The sequence below is a fragment of the Trichosurus vulpecula genome, chromosome 4, assembly GCF_011100635.1.
Source record: "Trichosurus vulpecula isolate mTriVul1 chromosome 4, mTriVul1.pri, whole genome shotgun sequence".
Classification (NCBI taxonomy): Eukaryota; Metazoa; Chordata; class Mammalia; order Diprotodontia; family Phalangeridae; genus Trichosurus; species Trichosurus vulpecula.
The window spans coordinates 213,467,388-213,483,729 of record NC_050576.1 but is presented as its reverse complement, the minus strand read 5'-3'; the positions used below and the strand labels follow the sequence as shown (position 1 = coordinate 213,483,729).

At 38.8% G+C, this 16,342-nt stretch overlaps 1 protein-coding gene across 1 annotated transcript; it reads right to left on the bottom strand.

The window, feature by feature from the left end:
- Nucleotides 1-472: 472 nt before the first annotated feature.
- On the bottom strand, nucleotides 473-15,743 carry CD7 (CD7 molecule). Its single transcript, XM_036757433.1, has 4 exons — nucleotides 15,672-15,743; nucleotides 4,455-4,769; nucleotides 2,611-2,732; nucleotides 473-1,292 (listed from the first exon to the last, which is right to left on the bottom strand). Exons 1-4 carry the CDS (start codon nucleotides 15,730-15,732, stop codon nucleotides 1,188-1,190), a joined length of 603 nt encoding a protein of 200 aa, XP_036613328.1. The 5' UTR covers nucleotides 15,733-15,743; the 3' UTR covers nucleotides 473-1,187.
- Between the last annotated feature and the right edge of the window lie 599 nt (nucleotides 15,744-16,342).

Genomic DNA, 16,342 nt, shown 5'->3' with positions numbered 1-16,342 from the left:
GTGGCCAATGGGTATGAGGATGACAGCATGGGAAGGAACAGAAACGTTGCAGAGGGACAGGATAGAAATGTTGCAGTACAGGTATACTGTTGCATTTTGTTTCTGTATGGGTATTGGTATGGGCATGGGAAGGACCTGGATTGTTGCAATGTATGGTACACTATGGTATCTACAAGTGTATGGGAAAGATCAGGACTGTTGCAAGGCGGTATCTATAGGGGTATGGGAACGAGGGGGGGATGTTACACTACAGTATCTACGAGGGCATGGGAATGCTTGGGCATGTTGCAAGATGGTATCAGAGCTGTATGAACTATGCGAGACACGAGGCAGGATGTGTCCGTACAGTATCAAAGATGTTCCAGTAAGTAAAGTAACAAAGCACTGCATTAGGCAACAGTTCAAGAGCATTAGGTAATGGCCAGCTGGGTCCTTCCTTCTGGGCTTGTGTGTCCCTTGTGGACAGGCTCTGCCTGCATGTGTGGGTAGACTACAGGGGCTTCCCAAGGGTGGAGGCCCTCCCTCCGGGTGCCTGCCGTTCCACTCCTACTAAGCCTGTCTGGTTTACCCAGGAAACAGGCCAAGCACTAGGGTCCCAACAGCCCTGGGGTCAGCACCAACCCCTTACAAGAGAAGGTTATATCAAGACAACTGGTCCTTTCTCTGATGTCTATTTGTTCTTTTCTACAGTTGTAGCCTAAGTGTGGACTCCTTCTCATACCCAATCTTAATGTCTGTTTTCTTCTGAACTCCTTTCTGTTCTTTTTTTGTATATTTTTAAAGACAATTCAATGACATCATTTCTTTTATTTCACTTTTTGGGGGCAACACTATTAGTATACCTTCCCCCTTCCAAAAGTCTCTCACCTCCCCCCGGCCCCTCCACCTAAATGATCTGGGGGCAAATCTCAGCTCTGGTAACTGCTTTGTATGGAGTCTCTGGCAAGTCTGAAAAATGGAATGGAAGTAGGTTGGCGTATGCTGGACCTGATATCTTCCATTTCTTATCCTATGAAATTTAAAATCCATTAAACAACTTAATCTCCTTTACCCTAGGATGATTTGTGTTGGCTGTTTTCTGGTGGAACACTGAATTCCTCATTCAAAGGCAGAGAGAAGTTACAGAATGGGAAAGCAGAAATGTCTTTCTTTAGGGTCCCCTTGCTTGGTCTCCACAGTGAGGCTGGTCAGTTGTACTGATTGTCCCGGCATATAGTGTTGCGTTGAATGGTGTAGGACATGTCTTCATATATAATACATGATGGATTCTGGGTCTTTCTTAAATTGTGCACCTGGAAAACAAAAGCAGTTTTTCCTATTTTAAGTTCACTTTGAGTGCCTCAGCTCTTTCTCTGCAAGCTGAGCTGTCCCCTTAGGACTAGATTAGATGCCTTTTCAGAAATAAAACACTAACTAGTAGTAGTCTGTTGTTATTGTCATTTTTTTCATTCCACAATAATGCCTTGTATTTGTAAAGGAAGGCAGTGGGGAGACATGATTGTGAGTTCAAATCCTATTTCAGACACATCTGAGATCAAAGAGTTAGAGCTATAAAGGACCCAGAAAATCATCACTTTACAGATGAGGAAACAGACCTAAAGAGGCAGTGACTCACCCAAGATCACAAAGTATTAAGTGGTAGAATTTTAGCCTACCTTCCTTGTTTCTAAATCCAGTTCTGTTTTCATGGTGCCCTACTGTTGCAAGTAATTCATAGGATCATAGATTTTAGAGCTGAAAGGAATGTTAAAGATTGATCCAGCTCAAGACTTCTCAGTCTCTTTTGCAGGTAGACTTTTATCCATGATTGTGTGTGTGTGTGTGTGTGTACACACACACACACACACACACATATAATATACACACTTATGTGTATGTGTGTGTAAGATATATGTGTATCTATGTATATATAAACACGTGAGTATATGTGTGTATTGTGTGTATTTATTATATAACTATAACCATAGCTACAACTATACGTGTGTGTGTGTGTGTGTGTGTGTGTGTATCTCCACTCTGGAAAAAACAATTTAATTAGTCACTCCCTACTTTCTCCTGCATCTCCTAGCTCCTAGTGAAATTCTCCTACTGGAAATTCTTAGCTTTAGGGGTTTTAGGTCTCTGACAAAGTTGGAGAAAGAAGCTGAGAGAGTAACGTGAAATGAATTTCTTGGCAACCTCTCTCTCTTGAGTCACACAAGCAAGATCCTGAGCAGCTAAGCAGTCTCCAAAATCTCCTCGACAATGAATCTTTAGACATCTGCATCCTCATCTGTGTTTGTCCTATAGAATTCCTTTCAGTGTTTCATGATCTTTATAGCATTTCCACTAATGATTCCTAAACTCTGCTCCTCCCTTCCCCACGTACAACTTGCTCTTCCTACCTGATACTGGCTCTGGCCTAAGTGTTCCATAGATATTGCAGTCTAAGGACCCTACTCTAAGGAGCCCAAGAAAAAAAAAATGAGATGGTATTTGGGATTTCCAAATGATTGGTTTTTCTGTATCTCATATTACCCCTTCTTCCTTCTGTGCTTCTGAGAGAGCCTGTTGGGTGGGGAAATAGCCAATGAAAAAACACAAGACGAGTCACAAGTCTGATTCACTTACCCACTTCTTCAACATCACGAACAGTGGCCACAGGGCCAGCCCAATGAAGAAAGATGCTACAATCAAGATCACCCCCACCTGTAAATTCTTCAGGTTTCCTTTCTCTTTTATCCACTTTTTTTCTAGGAAGAGGAAAAAGTGAAGAGTGATTTTTAGGGTTCTAATAAGCTGAAGGTGGGCCCCACAGGTAGATGGGGAATACTGAAAAAAAAAGGTAGCTATCTCTGTGTCCTTAGCTGGTGACAACTCATCAGAGTCTCTGTGTCCCTAAATAGTAGAAAAAGCATTGCACAGGGGGGTCAGGAGTTCAAATCCCAACTCTGGTACTTATTAACTGTGTACTTACATGGTGTTTAATGTCTCTGAACCTCAGTTTTCTCATCTGTGAAGTAAGCGTGTTGAAAAAGAGGATCTTTAAGGTCTCCTTCTAGTTCTGACATTCTGTGATGCTGTGACCCTATGACCTAGTCACTATATTCCATCCTAGGGAAATGAGTGGAGATGACTTAGGCCAGGGTCCACCAGGAATCAACACCTCAGAATTACTTATCACATCCTGTTCTTGTCTTATATTCTTTTCAGTCTGTGTCTTTGCTCATGCCCTCCCTACAATGTACTCCTTCCTTCCTTTTCCCAGTGAACACCTTTTGTTTAAGGTCCAGCTTGGGCAGCTAGGTGGTGCCATAGTGCATACAGCGCCCATCCTGGAGTCAGAAACACTCATCTTCCTGAGTTCAAATCTGGTCTCAGACACTTACTAGCTGTGTGATCCTGGGCAAGTCACTTAACTCTGTTTGCCTCAGTTTCCTCATCTGTAAAATGAGCTGGAGAAGGAAATGACACACCACTCCAGCATCTGCCAAGAAAACTCCCAAAAGCGGTCATGAAGAGTTGAACACAACTGAAAAAATGACAGAGCAAGGTCTGGCTCAGGGAGTACCTTCTCTAGTAAGCCTTTCATGCTCCTCCTCGCTAGGAGTGACCTTTTCGTCCTCTGAGCTCTAATAGCATAGGATGGATCTATCAATCATCAGGTACTTATTTAGCACCTACTGTGTGTCAGGTGCTATTCTAGGTGCTAGGGATACAAATACAGACAACAAAACAATTCTTACTCACGATCATAGAGTAAATAGATTTTAGAGTTCGAAGAGAACTTATATGGCCTCTAGTCCATTTCCCAGATGAAGAAAATGAGTCTGAGAGATTTTGTGACTTGATTAAGGTCACCCAAGTCAGATATCGCCAAGCCAAGATTTGAATGGAGATCCTCTAACTTTACAATTAGTGCTCTGCCCACTACAGCAGATGACTTGCTTCCTGTTTATATTCCTCTTACACACTGACTAAATTCCAATCTGCACTATTTGTATTCTGGTCTTATTTCCTCTACTAGTTTGTCAGCTCCTTAAGAACAGGGGCCATATATTTATTTTCTCCCCTTGGTACCTAGCACTGTAACTTGCACACAGTAAATGCACAAAATATTTGTTGATTGAATGAGTGAATGAATTGTTGAATAACAGAAACCCTGCTCTAAGGGAGATTATAGACTAGTTTGGAAGAATAGGCATATACATTAAAAAAAAACCCTAACAATACAAAGCAATATATAATTGAAAGTAACAGTTGCATGAGTTCTAGGGAGGGCATTTAAAGGATTTAAAGATTAAAGATAAGGGCTAGCGTAGCTCTTCATGAAAGGAATGGGACTGAGGTTGAGCCTTGAAAGGAGAATGGGACTTAGGCAAACAGAGAAAGTATATTATAATTAAGGGAAACAGTGTAAGCAAAGACTCTGGGAATGGCATTTGCTTTTCTGAAGTATGAGTAGAATTGGGTACCTGTTACCATCACCACGGTACCATTTCCCAGAAGATTGGTAGATGCTGTGGCTTGACAAGCATAGACATCAGTGTCATTCAGTTGTATATTGGTTATTGTGATCACTAAATTATTCAAGGACCCAGAGATGATGGTACGGTTCTCGTAACTTTTTGTTATGATGGTTTCATTTTTTCTTGAGAAATATAACACATCCATGGGCCTGACAATGTTTCGCTTCAAGTAGAGCCCAATTGATTCTCCAATGGTAGCGCAGGTGATATTGATTGTGTCCCCTTCTTGAGCCATGATGAGTATGGGAAATTGTTTCACCTCTAAAAAGGAAGAGACAAAGAAGTCATTCCCATTGAGGTGAATGCTATGCCTCTGGCTCAGTGGCAGTGGCATGCCAATCTCTGCCTGGCATTTAAAGCCCTTTACATTCTAACTCCAACCTTCATTTCCAGCCTTATTATATTTTACTCCTCTCAAGCTCTCTACAATCCAGCCAAATTGGCCTTCTTGTTGGTCCATATACACAATACTCCTCATATCTCTGCTTTTACACAGAATGCACTACTTCTTCATTTCTGCCTCTCTTTCCCTCCTGTCTCCCTTCTCTTTATTTTTTTCTTTCCCTCTCTTTCTCCCCTGTCTCTTTCTCTCCACATATATGTGTAGATCTATATCTATCTACCTATTATCCCTCTACCCTCTATCTATTTATGTATCATCTATTTCTAGCATCTACCTACCTATCATCCATCCATCCATCCATCCATCCCCCCCTCTCGCTATCTATCTACCTCTAGCATCTGTCTGTCTATCATCTATCTATCTATCTATCTATCTATTATCTCTCTACCCTCTATCTATGTATCATCTATCTATTTCTAGCATTGGTCTATCTACCTATTATCCATCCATCCATCCATCCATCCATCCATCCATCTCTCTCTCTCTCTCTCTCTCTCTCTCTAGCTACCTCTAGCATCTGTCTATAATCTATCTACTTATCTATCTACCTATCATCCATCCATCCATCCATCCATCCATCTCTCTCTCTCTAGCTAGTTATCTACCTCTAGCATCTATCTGTCTGACTGTCTACCTATCCATCTATCTATCTACCTATCTACCTACCCATCATCCATCCATCTCTCTCTCTCTCTCTCTCTCTCTCTAGCTAGTTATCTACCTCTCGCATCTATCTGTATATCATCTATCTATCTATCTATCTATCTATGTATCTATCTATCTATCTACTTATCATCTCCCCAATAGAATATAAGCTCCTTGAAGGCGAGGACTGATACCAGGCATGTAAGATTATAGGACCACAGATCCAGAGCTAGAAGGGACCTCAGAGACCATCTAGTTGAATGATTTCATTATATAGGTGAGAAAACTCAAACTTATCTGTAAAATGACCTCAAGAACCCAAGGAGTCTAAGAGACTTACCCAAGTTCACACAAGTAGTACTCAAGTCAGGAATTGAACCCAAGTCTATGAATTTCTAGATTTAGTCATTGCTCTTTCCACCGTACTGTTCTCTCTCTTAAATAGTAAAGCCTTAGTAAACACTTCCTGATTGAGTGATTGATTACTGCGATCACAATGTTCCTTAACCCACTTAATCGAGATGTATTAGAACAGGGTGAGAGACCTTCAAGGCCTATATCTATCCATTTCTAGACTAGTGCCACTACAGATGTGCCCAAAACCAAGATGGGAGAATCTAATCACAAAACAGATCAACTATGGGAAGGGACATGGGGGTGGCAAGATCTTAAAATATTTCCTTTTTAAAAAATGATCAAAATGCACCTTATTTATTTTGTTGCAGAGGTGAGGAACTACACTTGTGGAATATCACATATGCTATTTTATACGGTCAAATTATTGGTTGGTTTTTCTGAACTGCTCTTTTTCTCTATTTTTACAAGAGATGACTCATTGAATAGGGGAGAGGGGGAATGCTATAGTCAGGAATTAATAGAATATAAAATAGCACAATAAAAAATTCAAAGAGATTATTCTAAATTTTAAATAACCCAAATTCCTAATATATTTAAATATTTTTGAGAAATCGATAACAAAAGACACTGGTATGTTGATGTCTTTCTTTTTTAATTTTTAAAGTTTTATTAATATGTTTTGTTTTTACATTATGTACATTTGTAGATTATCCCCGCTTCGTGAGAATTTTCTTGTAGCAAAGCAAAACAGTTAAGTACAAATTATAATACAGTGAATTTATCTGAAAGTGCATGCAACATTCCACATCTGTAGCACCCCTTACCTCTCTATTTAAAAAAAATTAATATTTATAGAAATCTCTTTTCTTTCCTTTCCATACCCCATACCACTACAAAGAGAAAAGAAAAACAAATTTATTGTAACAAAAAACAAATTTTGCCTCATGCAAAGGATATTCCCTCAATGGCCATATACAAAAAATATTTGCTTCATATCATACTCTAAATACATCAGCTTTCTATAATGGTGAGCAAGTTCCATCATCAGTCTTTGGGAATTATGAATAGTAATCATGTAGATCATGCTTCTTACAGTTTTCAGAGTTATTTGTTTTTACAGTGTTGTTTTTATTGTATGAATTGTTCTCCTGGGCTGAATAAGTTGTGGTATATGAATATGATGGAGCACTACTGTGCTATAAGAAATGAGGAAATATTTGATTACAAAAACACATGGTAAGACTATATGAACTAATGCAAAACAAAGTGAGCGGAACCAGAACATTTTACACTATCAATATTATAAAAATGAAGACTTTTGAGAACTTTTCTAACCTGATGGAGAATGAAATGGACAGATCTAGATTTAGAGAACATTTTTAGAGAAGTAGGCCCGCTCTGCTAGGTATGAGCTGGTTGGGTTTATTTGAAACTGATTGCTAGATTTCACAGCTTTTCTTATGAAGCTTCTATTCATGTCAACGAATGGGTATTATATGACAATGAATAGAATTGATTCTGAGATGACTAAAGTAGTTTATAAAATTCTTTGCGAGCATGAAAAAAATCAATTATTATAAAAGTCATATGCTAGGCTATGATCAGAAATCTTTTAACCAGTAGCTCCATTTTTCTTTTTTTCTTTTTTTTGGGGGGGGCAAGGCAATTGGGGTTATGTGACTTGCCCAAGGTCAAACAGCTAGTACGAGTGTCAAGTGTCTGAGGCCGGATTTGAACTCAGCTCCTCCTGACTCCAGGGCTGGTGCTCCATTCACTGCACCACCTAGCTGCCCCTGTAGCTCCATTTTTCAATGTAACCTCAAGTTTGTTGCAAAAATCAGATATTTTGAAATCAAAGATGGCCAGTAACAACTGCAGACTCTGTCCAGTCCTACATACCCCAAATTGGTTCGGGTCCTCATAACCTCTTCACTGGGTTACTGAGATTGCTTTTAATGGGTCTCCTTGTCCCCAGTCTCTCTTCTCCATTCCATTTTCCTGCTACTGTCAATGTCTGAGTATGCCACCATAATACCAACACTAAGACCTGTTGTTAAAACCTTCAAGTCAAATGATGAAAGTCGATAGTATAGAACTATACATAGCAATTATAAGCGAAACAATAGGCTCAGTGAAAAACAAAATTATTTCAGTAGAAAACAAAATGGTAAAGACAATAGGAAAAAAGAAAAAATGACCTGTAAAACTTCACATCCAGAAAAAGAATCGACGTTGACATAGGCAAAAGGATTGGATTCTTAGTATCGAAACAAGGAGAGAAAATTTAAGAATTATCAGACTTCCTAAAAACCATGAAGAAGAAAAAAAAACTGATATCACTCTTTTAGGAAATTATGCAGGAAAATTTCTGAAATACTGGAAAAACGGGACAGGCTACAGACTTTCAAAAGATGACAACAGATCAACCTCAAATTCAAATCATGCAGACACATAATATTCAAGACTACAGTGACAAGGATGCAATATCAGTAATCCAAGAACAAAAACACCTCCTCAAAAAGCAGCAAATGCAATTGCGTAAGATTTTCCTACGTAAGTAAGAAACGAGAAAATCATTTTTAATGATATATTAAAAGTTAAAGGTTATAATACTAAATCAGCAAAGCTATGAATTCTTTTTCAGGACAAAAGATGGTAATTCAAGAATTTGTATTAACTTGAAAAATTAGGAGCGCACAGGGGTAATATGGCAGTTTTTAATCTACAAAACCACCAAGACCACAGACTGAGAAGCAGTTAGCACTTATGATTATCTAGTTGCTATATAGCAATGTAGTCATGAGAGAAAGATAGCAAAACAATAGCCATTTTGCCTTGATTAAGAACCGAATGACGCAAATAGGCTTTGGAGAAAAGGGAGGAGGAAAGAAGTGGGAGAAAGAAAGGTAGAAATTAATAATGGGTATCACAGGCAAATAATGAGAGAAAAAGAACCAAAGCAAAGAGGGTGGAGTGGGGAGGGGGAGCAATCTTTGAAAGACAGTCCCATTGCAAGGGGACAGGATATGTGGGGGAATGCAGGTAGAATTTTTTTTCTTTTGGCAAATACAGTGAATAATATTAAATAAACTAGAAAGCCTTTGTGTGTGCATGTTTAGGTTGAAATGAGAACGTCATTAATGAAATAAGGAAGACTGTATTCCTTTATGATAAAAAAAATCCAAGTTAATAAAGTATAGAAATGGTTGCCAAAGAGAGATGGATTTATTGTGTAAAAAAAAAAAGAGGTTTTACACAATAGAAGGCAATGCAGCCAAGATAAAGTGCGTGTATGCATATGTGTGCGTGTGCGTGTGTATGTATGTAGCCAGATTCTCTGCTACAAAAATTTTTGAAAAATGTGGCATGCAAAACATATAAAAAATTAACAGACTTTTATTAGTATGACCTGTTCCCCTACATAGCAGATAAATTGTCAAAAGGTAGGGAACAGATAGTTCAATGACTATCTGGAAAAAAAAAAGTTCAAGTTCTTGTATACAGAGGAATGGAAAATTAGACAACTCTGGGCACCACCTTGTACCCTTCAACTTGGTGGAAAGGGGAAAAGTGATAATTCATTTTTGGTAGGTCGGTGAAGAAAGAGAGACTCTTCTGCGCTGCTTGTCAACCTATGCATTGGGACAATTTTTCTGGAAAGCAATTTGCTGTTACACGATAAGGAACTATCAAAAATGTTCCTACTTTGTTGTCCCACTACTGCAGAGTGCTAGGCCCGCAGTCAAGAACTGAGTACCAATATAGCCTTAGACATTTCTTAGCTGCGTGACCTTGTGCTAGTCAATTAACTTCTGCCTGTCTAAGTTTTCTCATCTGCAAAATGGGTGTGGTAATAATACCTACCTCCCAGGGCTGTCGTGAAGGCAAAATGAAGAAATATTTGTAAAGTACTTTGCAAACCTTAAAGCATTTTATAAGCGTTGTCTATTATTATTGTTACCAGGATTATTACTAGACGGCCGGTGGCAGTGGATAGAGCATTCATCCTAGTCACAAAGAGTTCATATCTAGCTTTAGACATGTACTAGTTATGTGACACCTCTGGCTGTTTGCCTCAGTTTCTTCCACTATAAAATGAGAACAATAAATAAACCTTCCAGGATTATTGTCTTCCCAATAACCATTTCAAAAAAGGGAAGAGGATTGACTCTTTTCTGTATAGAATTTCAGGCACAGAGATTCCTGTAGTACAAATATATCTCATACAGCAGTAGAGTCATACTGCTAGCCAGCTTTGACCCTACATAAAATCAGGTTTAGGGACCCATCAGTTAACAAGTATTTATTAAGTGCCTATTACGTGTCATGAATATGGGATTCAGGCTTATAGTTCTACTGAGGACTATGACCAGGGGTGGAGAGGTCGACATGGCACAGGGAGAGCTGGGCTAAATCATGATGATATAGCGACCAAATTAACTTGTGGTGTTACAGGGGCAACTGGATAAATCTTTACCCGATGACAATGTCAGTGTTTACCAGAGGACAATACTATGTTTACCAGATTATAGTGTTCAGTTACTAGATGAAAATATTAGCGTATACACATGTATTGTGCACTTCACATGTAATTGCATATCTAAAGCTTATCTTGCTCCTTAAAGTTTCCTCATATTTCTGTTCAAATAGCATTAAAACTGGTTGAAGATAAAGGACTGATCAGCCATAGCAATTTCTGGTCTATATGTGTTTCATTAGTGGGAATGAGACATAACAATACTTTACATGAGAATGAGACAGAGAAAATAATCTCTATCAGAAACTACTAGCACCTTCCAAGCTGGGGACTCTAAACTTTAAATGAAAGATAATTTCAGATGACCATGTATACTCACGTATCATGTGATTCACATATAATTTCACCTGTTCATTGATTCAGGTTTCTATTATTGTACATGCTTCTGCTATGGTATTTTCTTGTTCATGTTTATTTGCCTTTGTGCAGGTATCATGCATGTATTGTAGGTACCTAAGCCTGCTGAGTATGCATAGTTTTCATTGTTTGTTTATTTGTGCATAATATGCTATTTTGCATATTTTGTTATCCTGTAGAGCTGTTTGATTGCTATTATGCATATTTGCTTATGTTCTTTAGATATGTGTGCACTTCTATGACATGTATATAAAATATGTTCTGCATACGGTTTAGACCTTCAGTCATTTAAATAGCCTGTCAAGTGATGCTTTCCTCTGTGGTATGTCTATGGCATGTATGGTTGATATACATTTGCTGTGAATGGCACCCTAAGGCGATTGCCTGGCACCGTGGATTAATCATTCATCTTCTGGAAAGTGCTGGTATGTTGATCCTGTGGTGTGTAATTACAGAGGTCATTAATGTCATAACTGATGATTCAAGGGACTGCAAAATTTCTAACATTGGGAAGGAATGTAGAATTTCTTATACCAAAGGATTTAAAGTAGATAAGATGAAGCCTGATGGATAGGTTAGAAATCTTCAGTTTCTTTTTCTCTTTGTATTCCCCTGTCTAAAGAGAAATTATGCCTTAAAGAAATAGTATTAACTTCTCCTTCCCTTGGAGTAGTCTCACAAGATGGTAAGTGAACATGGGTTCAGAAATGAGCTTGGACACCCTATACTTGAGTTTCGAAAAAGACTGGAGTGGAAATGAAGATAGGCAGGGCTGCTGGAGTCTGAGCAGCCCCTGAAGCTCAGATGCTCCAACCACCACCCCCACCTACCACATCCAGGATAGCAGCCTGAGAATTAGGCAAGGAGGATTTGTAGGCAGACTGGTTATGTTGTCCATTCTGGAAGACCAAAACCAGACAGCGATTTTGCCTGTTCCTCTTCCCTTCCTTCCTAGCTGCTCAGGGGAACACATGTTAAATCCAAAGCTTATCTGCTCTTTAAAATTTGTTTTTATTTCTTTTCAATTAGTATTGAAAACTGGCAGAGGATAAAGGCATCATCGACCATGGCAATTTCTGAAAAGACTAGCAATGCCCACATTCCAAGGTGGACACTAGAGAGAAAGATGGAATAGAGAATCCAAACCTTCCTCTCCCACAGCAGCCAGGCAGAATCTTTTCACTTCGTACAAATAATTCCTCACAAAGACCAATCTTTTCCTAGAGGAAACAACCTTTTGCCTAGAAGAAAAATTGGATTCACACTTTTAAGCTGCTTTGGGAAGTTATTAAGCATAAATCACTAAGATGCTTTCATTTAGCTCCAGTCTCCAGCCAGGAAGATCAGGGCAATTTCTGACCAAACTGATGCTCTCTTTCTGATTTTTTTTCTCTTCATGTGTGGCATACAGATGACTGCTCCACACTTCTATCCCGTTGCCACTAATGAAACACATACAAATCAAAAATTGCTAAGGTTGATCACACTTTTGTGTTATACTGGATTTCAATATTAACATAATAGACATGTGAACAAACAATTGGCCTATTAGGTCAACTTCGAATTCAACATATGTTGTCCTGGGAAGGCAAATTAGTCTGGTATCAGTTTTTTCTGAACAGAAAATGGAACAACAAATTGTCACAGATTCACCTCTTGTCTCAGTCTCAGGCTGCTCTCCTGAACTTGGTAGGTGGAGCTGGTGGAAACATCCAGGCTCTGGGAGCGGGGTTGGGAGTAGGGGTGGGGTAGCTCAAGCCTCATCATCCTCATTACATCCATGCCCACACTAGTCTCTCTGGAAACTTGTGGTTCCACTTCCTAACCTTTACCCAGTTTCAGCAGATGCCCTGATCTCCTAAGAGATAATGGAAACTATCCATCACAAATCCCGTCATCTTAACTACCTACATATCAAAACTCCATTACATTTTCACTCATTTTCTCCTTCTTTACCCCAGTCTATGAAGAACAGGTAACCCTTCTCTTTTTCAGTCAACTCCTCTTCTTAACACCCTCCCATCTCTCCGTTGTCTGTCATTCTTTCTTTGATTCTCTCTCTCTCTCTCTCTCTCTCTCTCTCTCTCTCTCTCTCTCATCAGTCAGTAAGCATTTATTAAGCACTTACTATGTGTCAGACTCTGTGCTCTGGGGATGCAAAAACAAACAAAGCAAAAATACTGTCCCTGCTCTCAAGGAGCTCACTTTTTTGATGAGATTGACATGTCAAATTGTGTCCATAGAGGAAATGAAAGGTAATTTCTGATGAAAGTCACTAGTAGTGGGGAAGGTTGGGTGTGTGTTTGTGTGATAAGGAATGGGAAATGACCTTCAGAAGGTGAGATTAGAGCTTAGTCTTTTTTTTTTAACTTTTTTTCTTTTATTTTAGACTTAAATACTAAAACTTAAATACACAATAGAGAAAAAAGGAACATATTGTAAACTTAAATATAAAATAAGAAAAGAAAAAAAGTATTGCCATGTGCACAGCAGAATGTAAGAGAGGATTTAAAATATACAACAACAAATTTCCATTTCAAGAAAGCCTGTCTAATAAACGCTACATGCTGTATTGAGAGCTGTTCATCTTTTCTTTGCTTCTTTGGTTAGAGCTGAGTCTTAAAGGACACGAGGGAAAACCAAGTTAAGAGGCAAAGTACCAGAGCAGAGCATTCCAGGCATGGGAGATGGCCTCTGCAAAGACATGAATCAGGAAATGGAATGTCATGTGTGATGAATAGGAAGTAGATGTAGAGCACGTATAGCGAAGTAAAATGTAAGAAGACTTGAAAAGCAGGAAGGACCCAGGTGTGAAGGGCAAACAGGGATTTGATATTTAATCCTGGAGATGATATAGAGCCAGGAAAATCACTTTGGTCCCTGAATAGAGGATGGATTGGAGTGGGGGAGAGATTGGAGTCATGGAGACAGAAACCTGTTGCAGTCCAGGCAAGAAATAATAGGGCTGAACTCAGGTGGTGGCCGTGTAATTGGGGAGGAGACACATGTCAATATGTCCATATCTATATAGATATATTTATCCATATATATGTCCATTTAAACTTTAAAGGCTTAAAATCGCACTGACTTTTAAAACACTCTCTGTATGCACGTGTATCTGTATACAAATTTACATATATATGATATTGTGAATATAGAATGATTTTTATGAAAATGATTCACAAATTTATGTATTCACCTATACTATTTCAAATGAAATCAGCCCGTATTGTCATTTGGCACATGTCTCCTGGATGCGTCATTGGTACCTTAAATTCATTATGTCCAAAAGAGAATTGAGTATTGTGCCCCTTAAACCCACTTCTCATCTGAATTCCCTTAATCTATTTAGAGCACCATCATCTTCTCAGTAGCTCAGATTTATAACTTTGAATGCATTCTTGATTTTCCCCTTTCTTTCAGGCCCGATATCCAATCAGTTGCCAAGTCTCATAAATTCTATTTCCTTTACATTCCTTATATCCATTCTCTTCTTTCCTTTCTCTTTCTTTCTTCTTACAGGCATCTCATCACCTCTGAACCAGACTATTATAATAGCCTCCGAATTTATCTCCTTGGCCTCTGGCACTCCCCTTTCCAGTTTTCACACAGCTGCCAAAATAGTCTTCTGAAGGCACAGGACTAACCATATCATTCCCTCTCTCAAAAACTTTCAGTGCTTCTAGGATAAAATATGATCACCTCAGCCTGGTGTGGAAGGTTCTCTGCAATTTGACTCTTACCTACCTTTCCAGCCTCAATCTTCTTCAAGAGCTCTATGGATCATCCATATCAGACTATACTATCTATTCCCTGAGCTCCTATTTCCCACCACTATGCATTTGCAGTCTGTCTACTCACCCAGAATGCATTTCCTCTTCATCTCCACCTTTCAAAATCCCTGTCTTCCTTCAAAATGCAGTTCGGGTGCAACCTGCTTCATGATGTTCTTCCTTACCTCCCTTCCCATTTATTAGTGCCTTCTCCCTCCTCATATTACCTTGCATTATTCTTATTTGTAAACATGTCGTATCCTCCTTGCAGCCTCACAAATAAAATTTAAACTCCACCCAGGGAGCTGTTTAATTTCATTCCTTTGTGTTCCTAGTATCTAACAAAGTTTTCTTTCTTTCTTTCCTTCCTTCCTTCCTTCCTTCCTTCCTTCCTTCCTTCCTTCTTTCTTTCTTTCTTTCTTTCTTTCTTTCTTTCTTTCTTTCTTTCTTTCTTTCTTTCTTCCTTCCTTCCTTCCTTCCTTCCTTCCTTCCTTCCTTTCTTTCTTTCTTTCTTTCTTTCTTTCTTTCTTTCTTTCTTTCTTTCTTTCTTTCTTTCTTTTTTCCTTTCTTTCTTTCTTTCTCCCTTCTTTCAATTCTTTCTTTCTTTTTCTTTCTTCCTTCCTTCCTTTCTTTCTCTCTCTCTTTCTTTCTTTCTTTCTTCTTTTCTTTCTTAAGAATCCCAGTCTGGACCAGATTTCATCAGTATAGGGCACTTCTAATCTGGGGACTCCCTTCCACAATACAGCTCAGCCCCTTCTCTATATTTTATAGTCTTAGAAAGTTGCCTCAGGATCTACAAGATTAATTAATTTGCTGATGGTCACACCCAGTCAGTAAGTCCAGAAGCAGCACTAGAACCCAGGTTTTCCTGACTCTAAGGCTCTCCATCCTTCCATCTGTTATGCTACATTGGTTCAAATTTGGAAGGGACCTCATAAATGTTTGTTCAATTGATCAACTGGAATAGAATGGGCAAAAAGAGCATAGGAAGAGGTTGAAAGCTACTGAGGTGCTCCATCCATAACCTGGTCTTGGTTCCTTTATCAAACAGGAACCCAAAGATGCCTACGGTATTTGGGAAACACACATACCTTCTGCTGGGATCCCAGAGAGAAGCAAGAAGAGCAGTGGGAGTATCAGCAACTGGAACATCTTCACCCAAGTGTTCATCTTACAGTTCTGACAGCCTGATCACCAGCAAAAAAAAAAAAAGTATGCAAACCACACATGGTTCCTGATTCTAACCACACTTTAAAAACTCATTCAAAGCAAGTTAATATAAACTTAAGTTCCTGACTTGTGACTTCATGGTAACATTTTTATTTTATTTTATGGAAAGCATTGTGGTGATTCCCCGTAATAATCTAACCTGATCCAGTCCAGCCCAGACAGCACATAATAGGTGCTTAATAAATGTTTGTTGATTGATTTATTAAACATCTATTACTGCCCTAACTTGCTGGAGAGACAAAGAGAAAACAACAAAATCTTTCCATTAAAGAAACTTAAATTTTACTAGGGAGATAAAACTGTGTAAATAGACAAGTATATAAGTAATAATTTGGGTAGCATATTAATAAGTAGGGGATCATGGAAGGATTCTCATAGGAGAGGGTACATGAACTGAGCCCTGAAGGAGGAAGCAAAGAGATTCTAAGACATGGAGGTGAAAGGAGAGAAGCTAATAGGCTTAGGAAACAGCCTTTTCAAAGTTCAGATCTTGATTCATTCAGGAATGGGGTTGACCCTAGAGTCTCAAAGC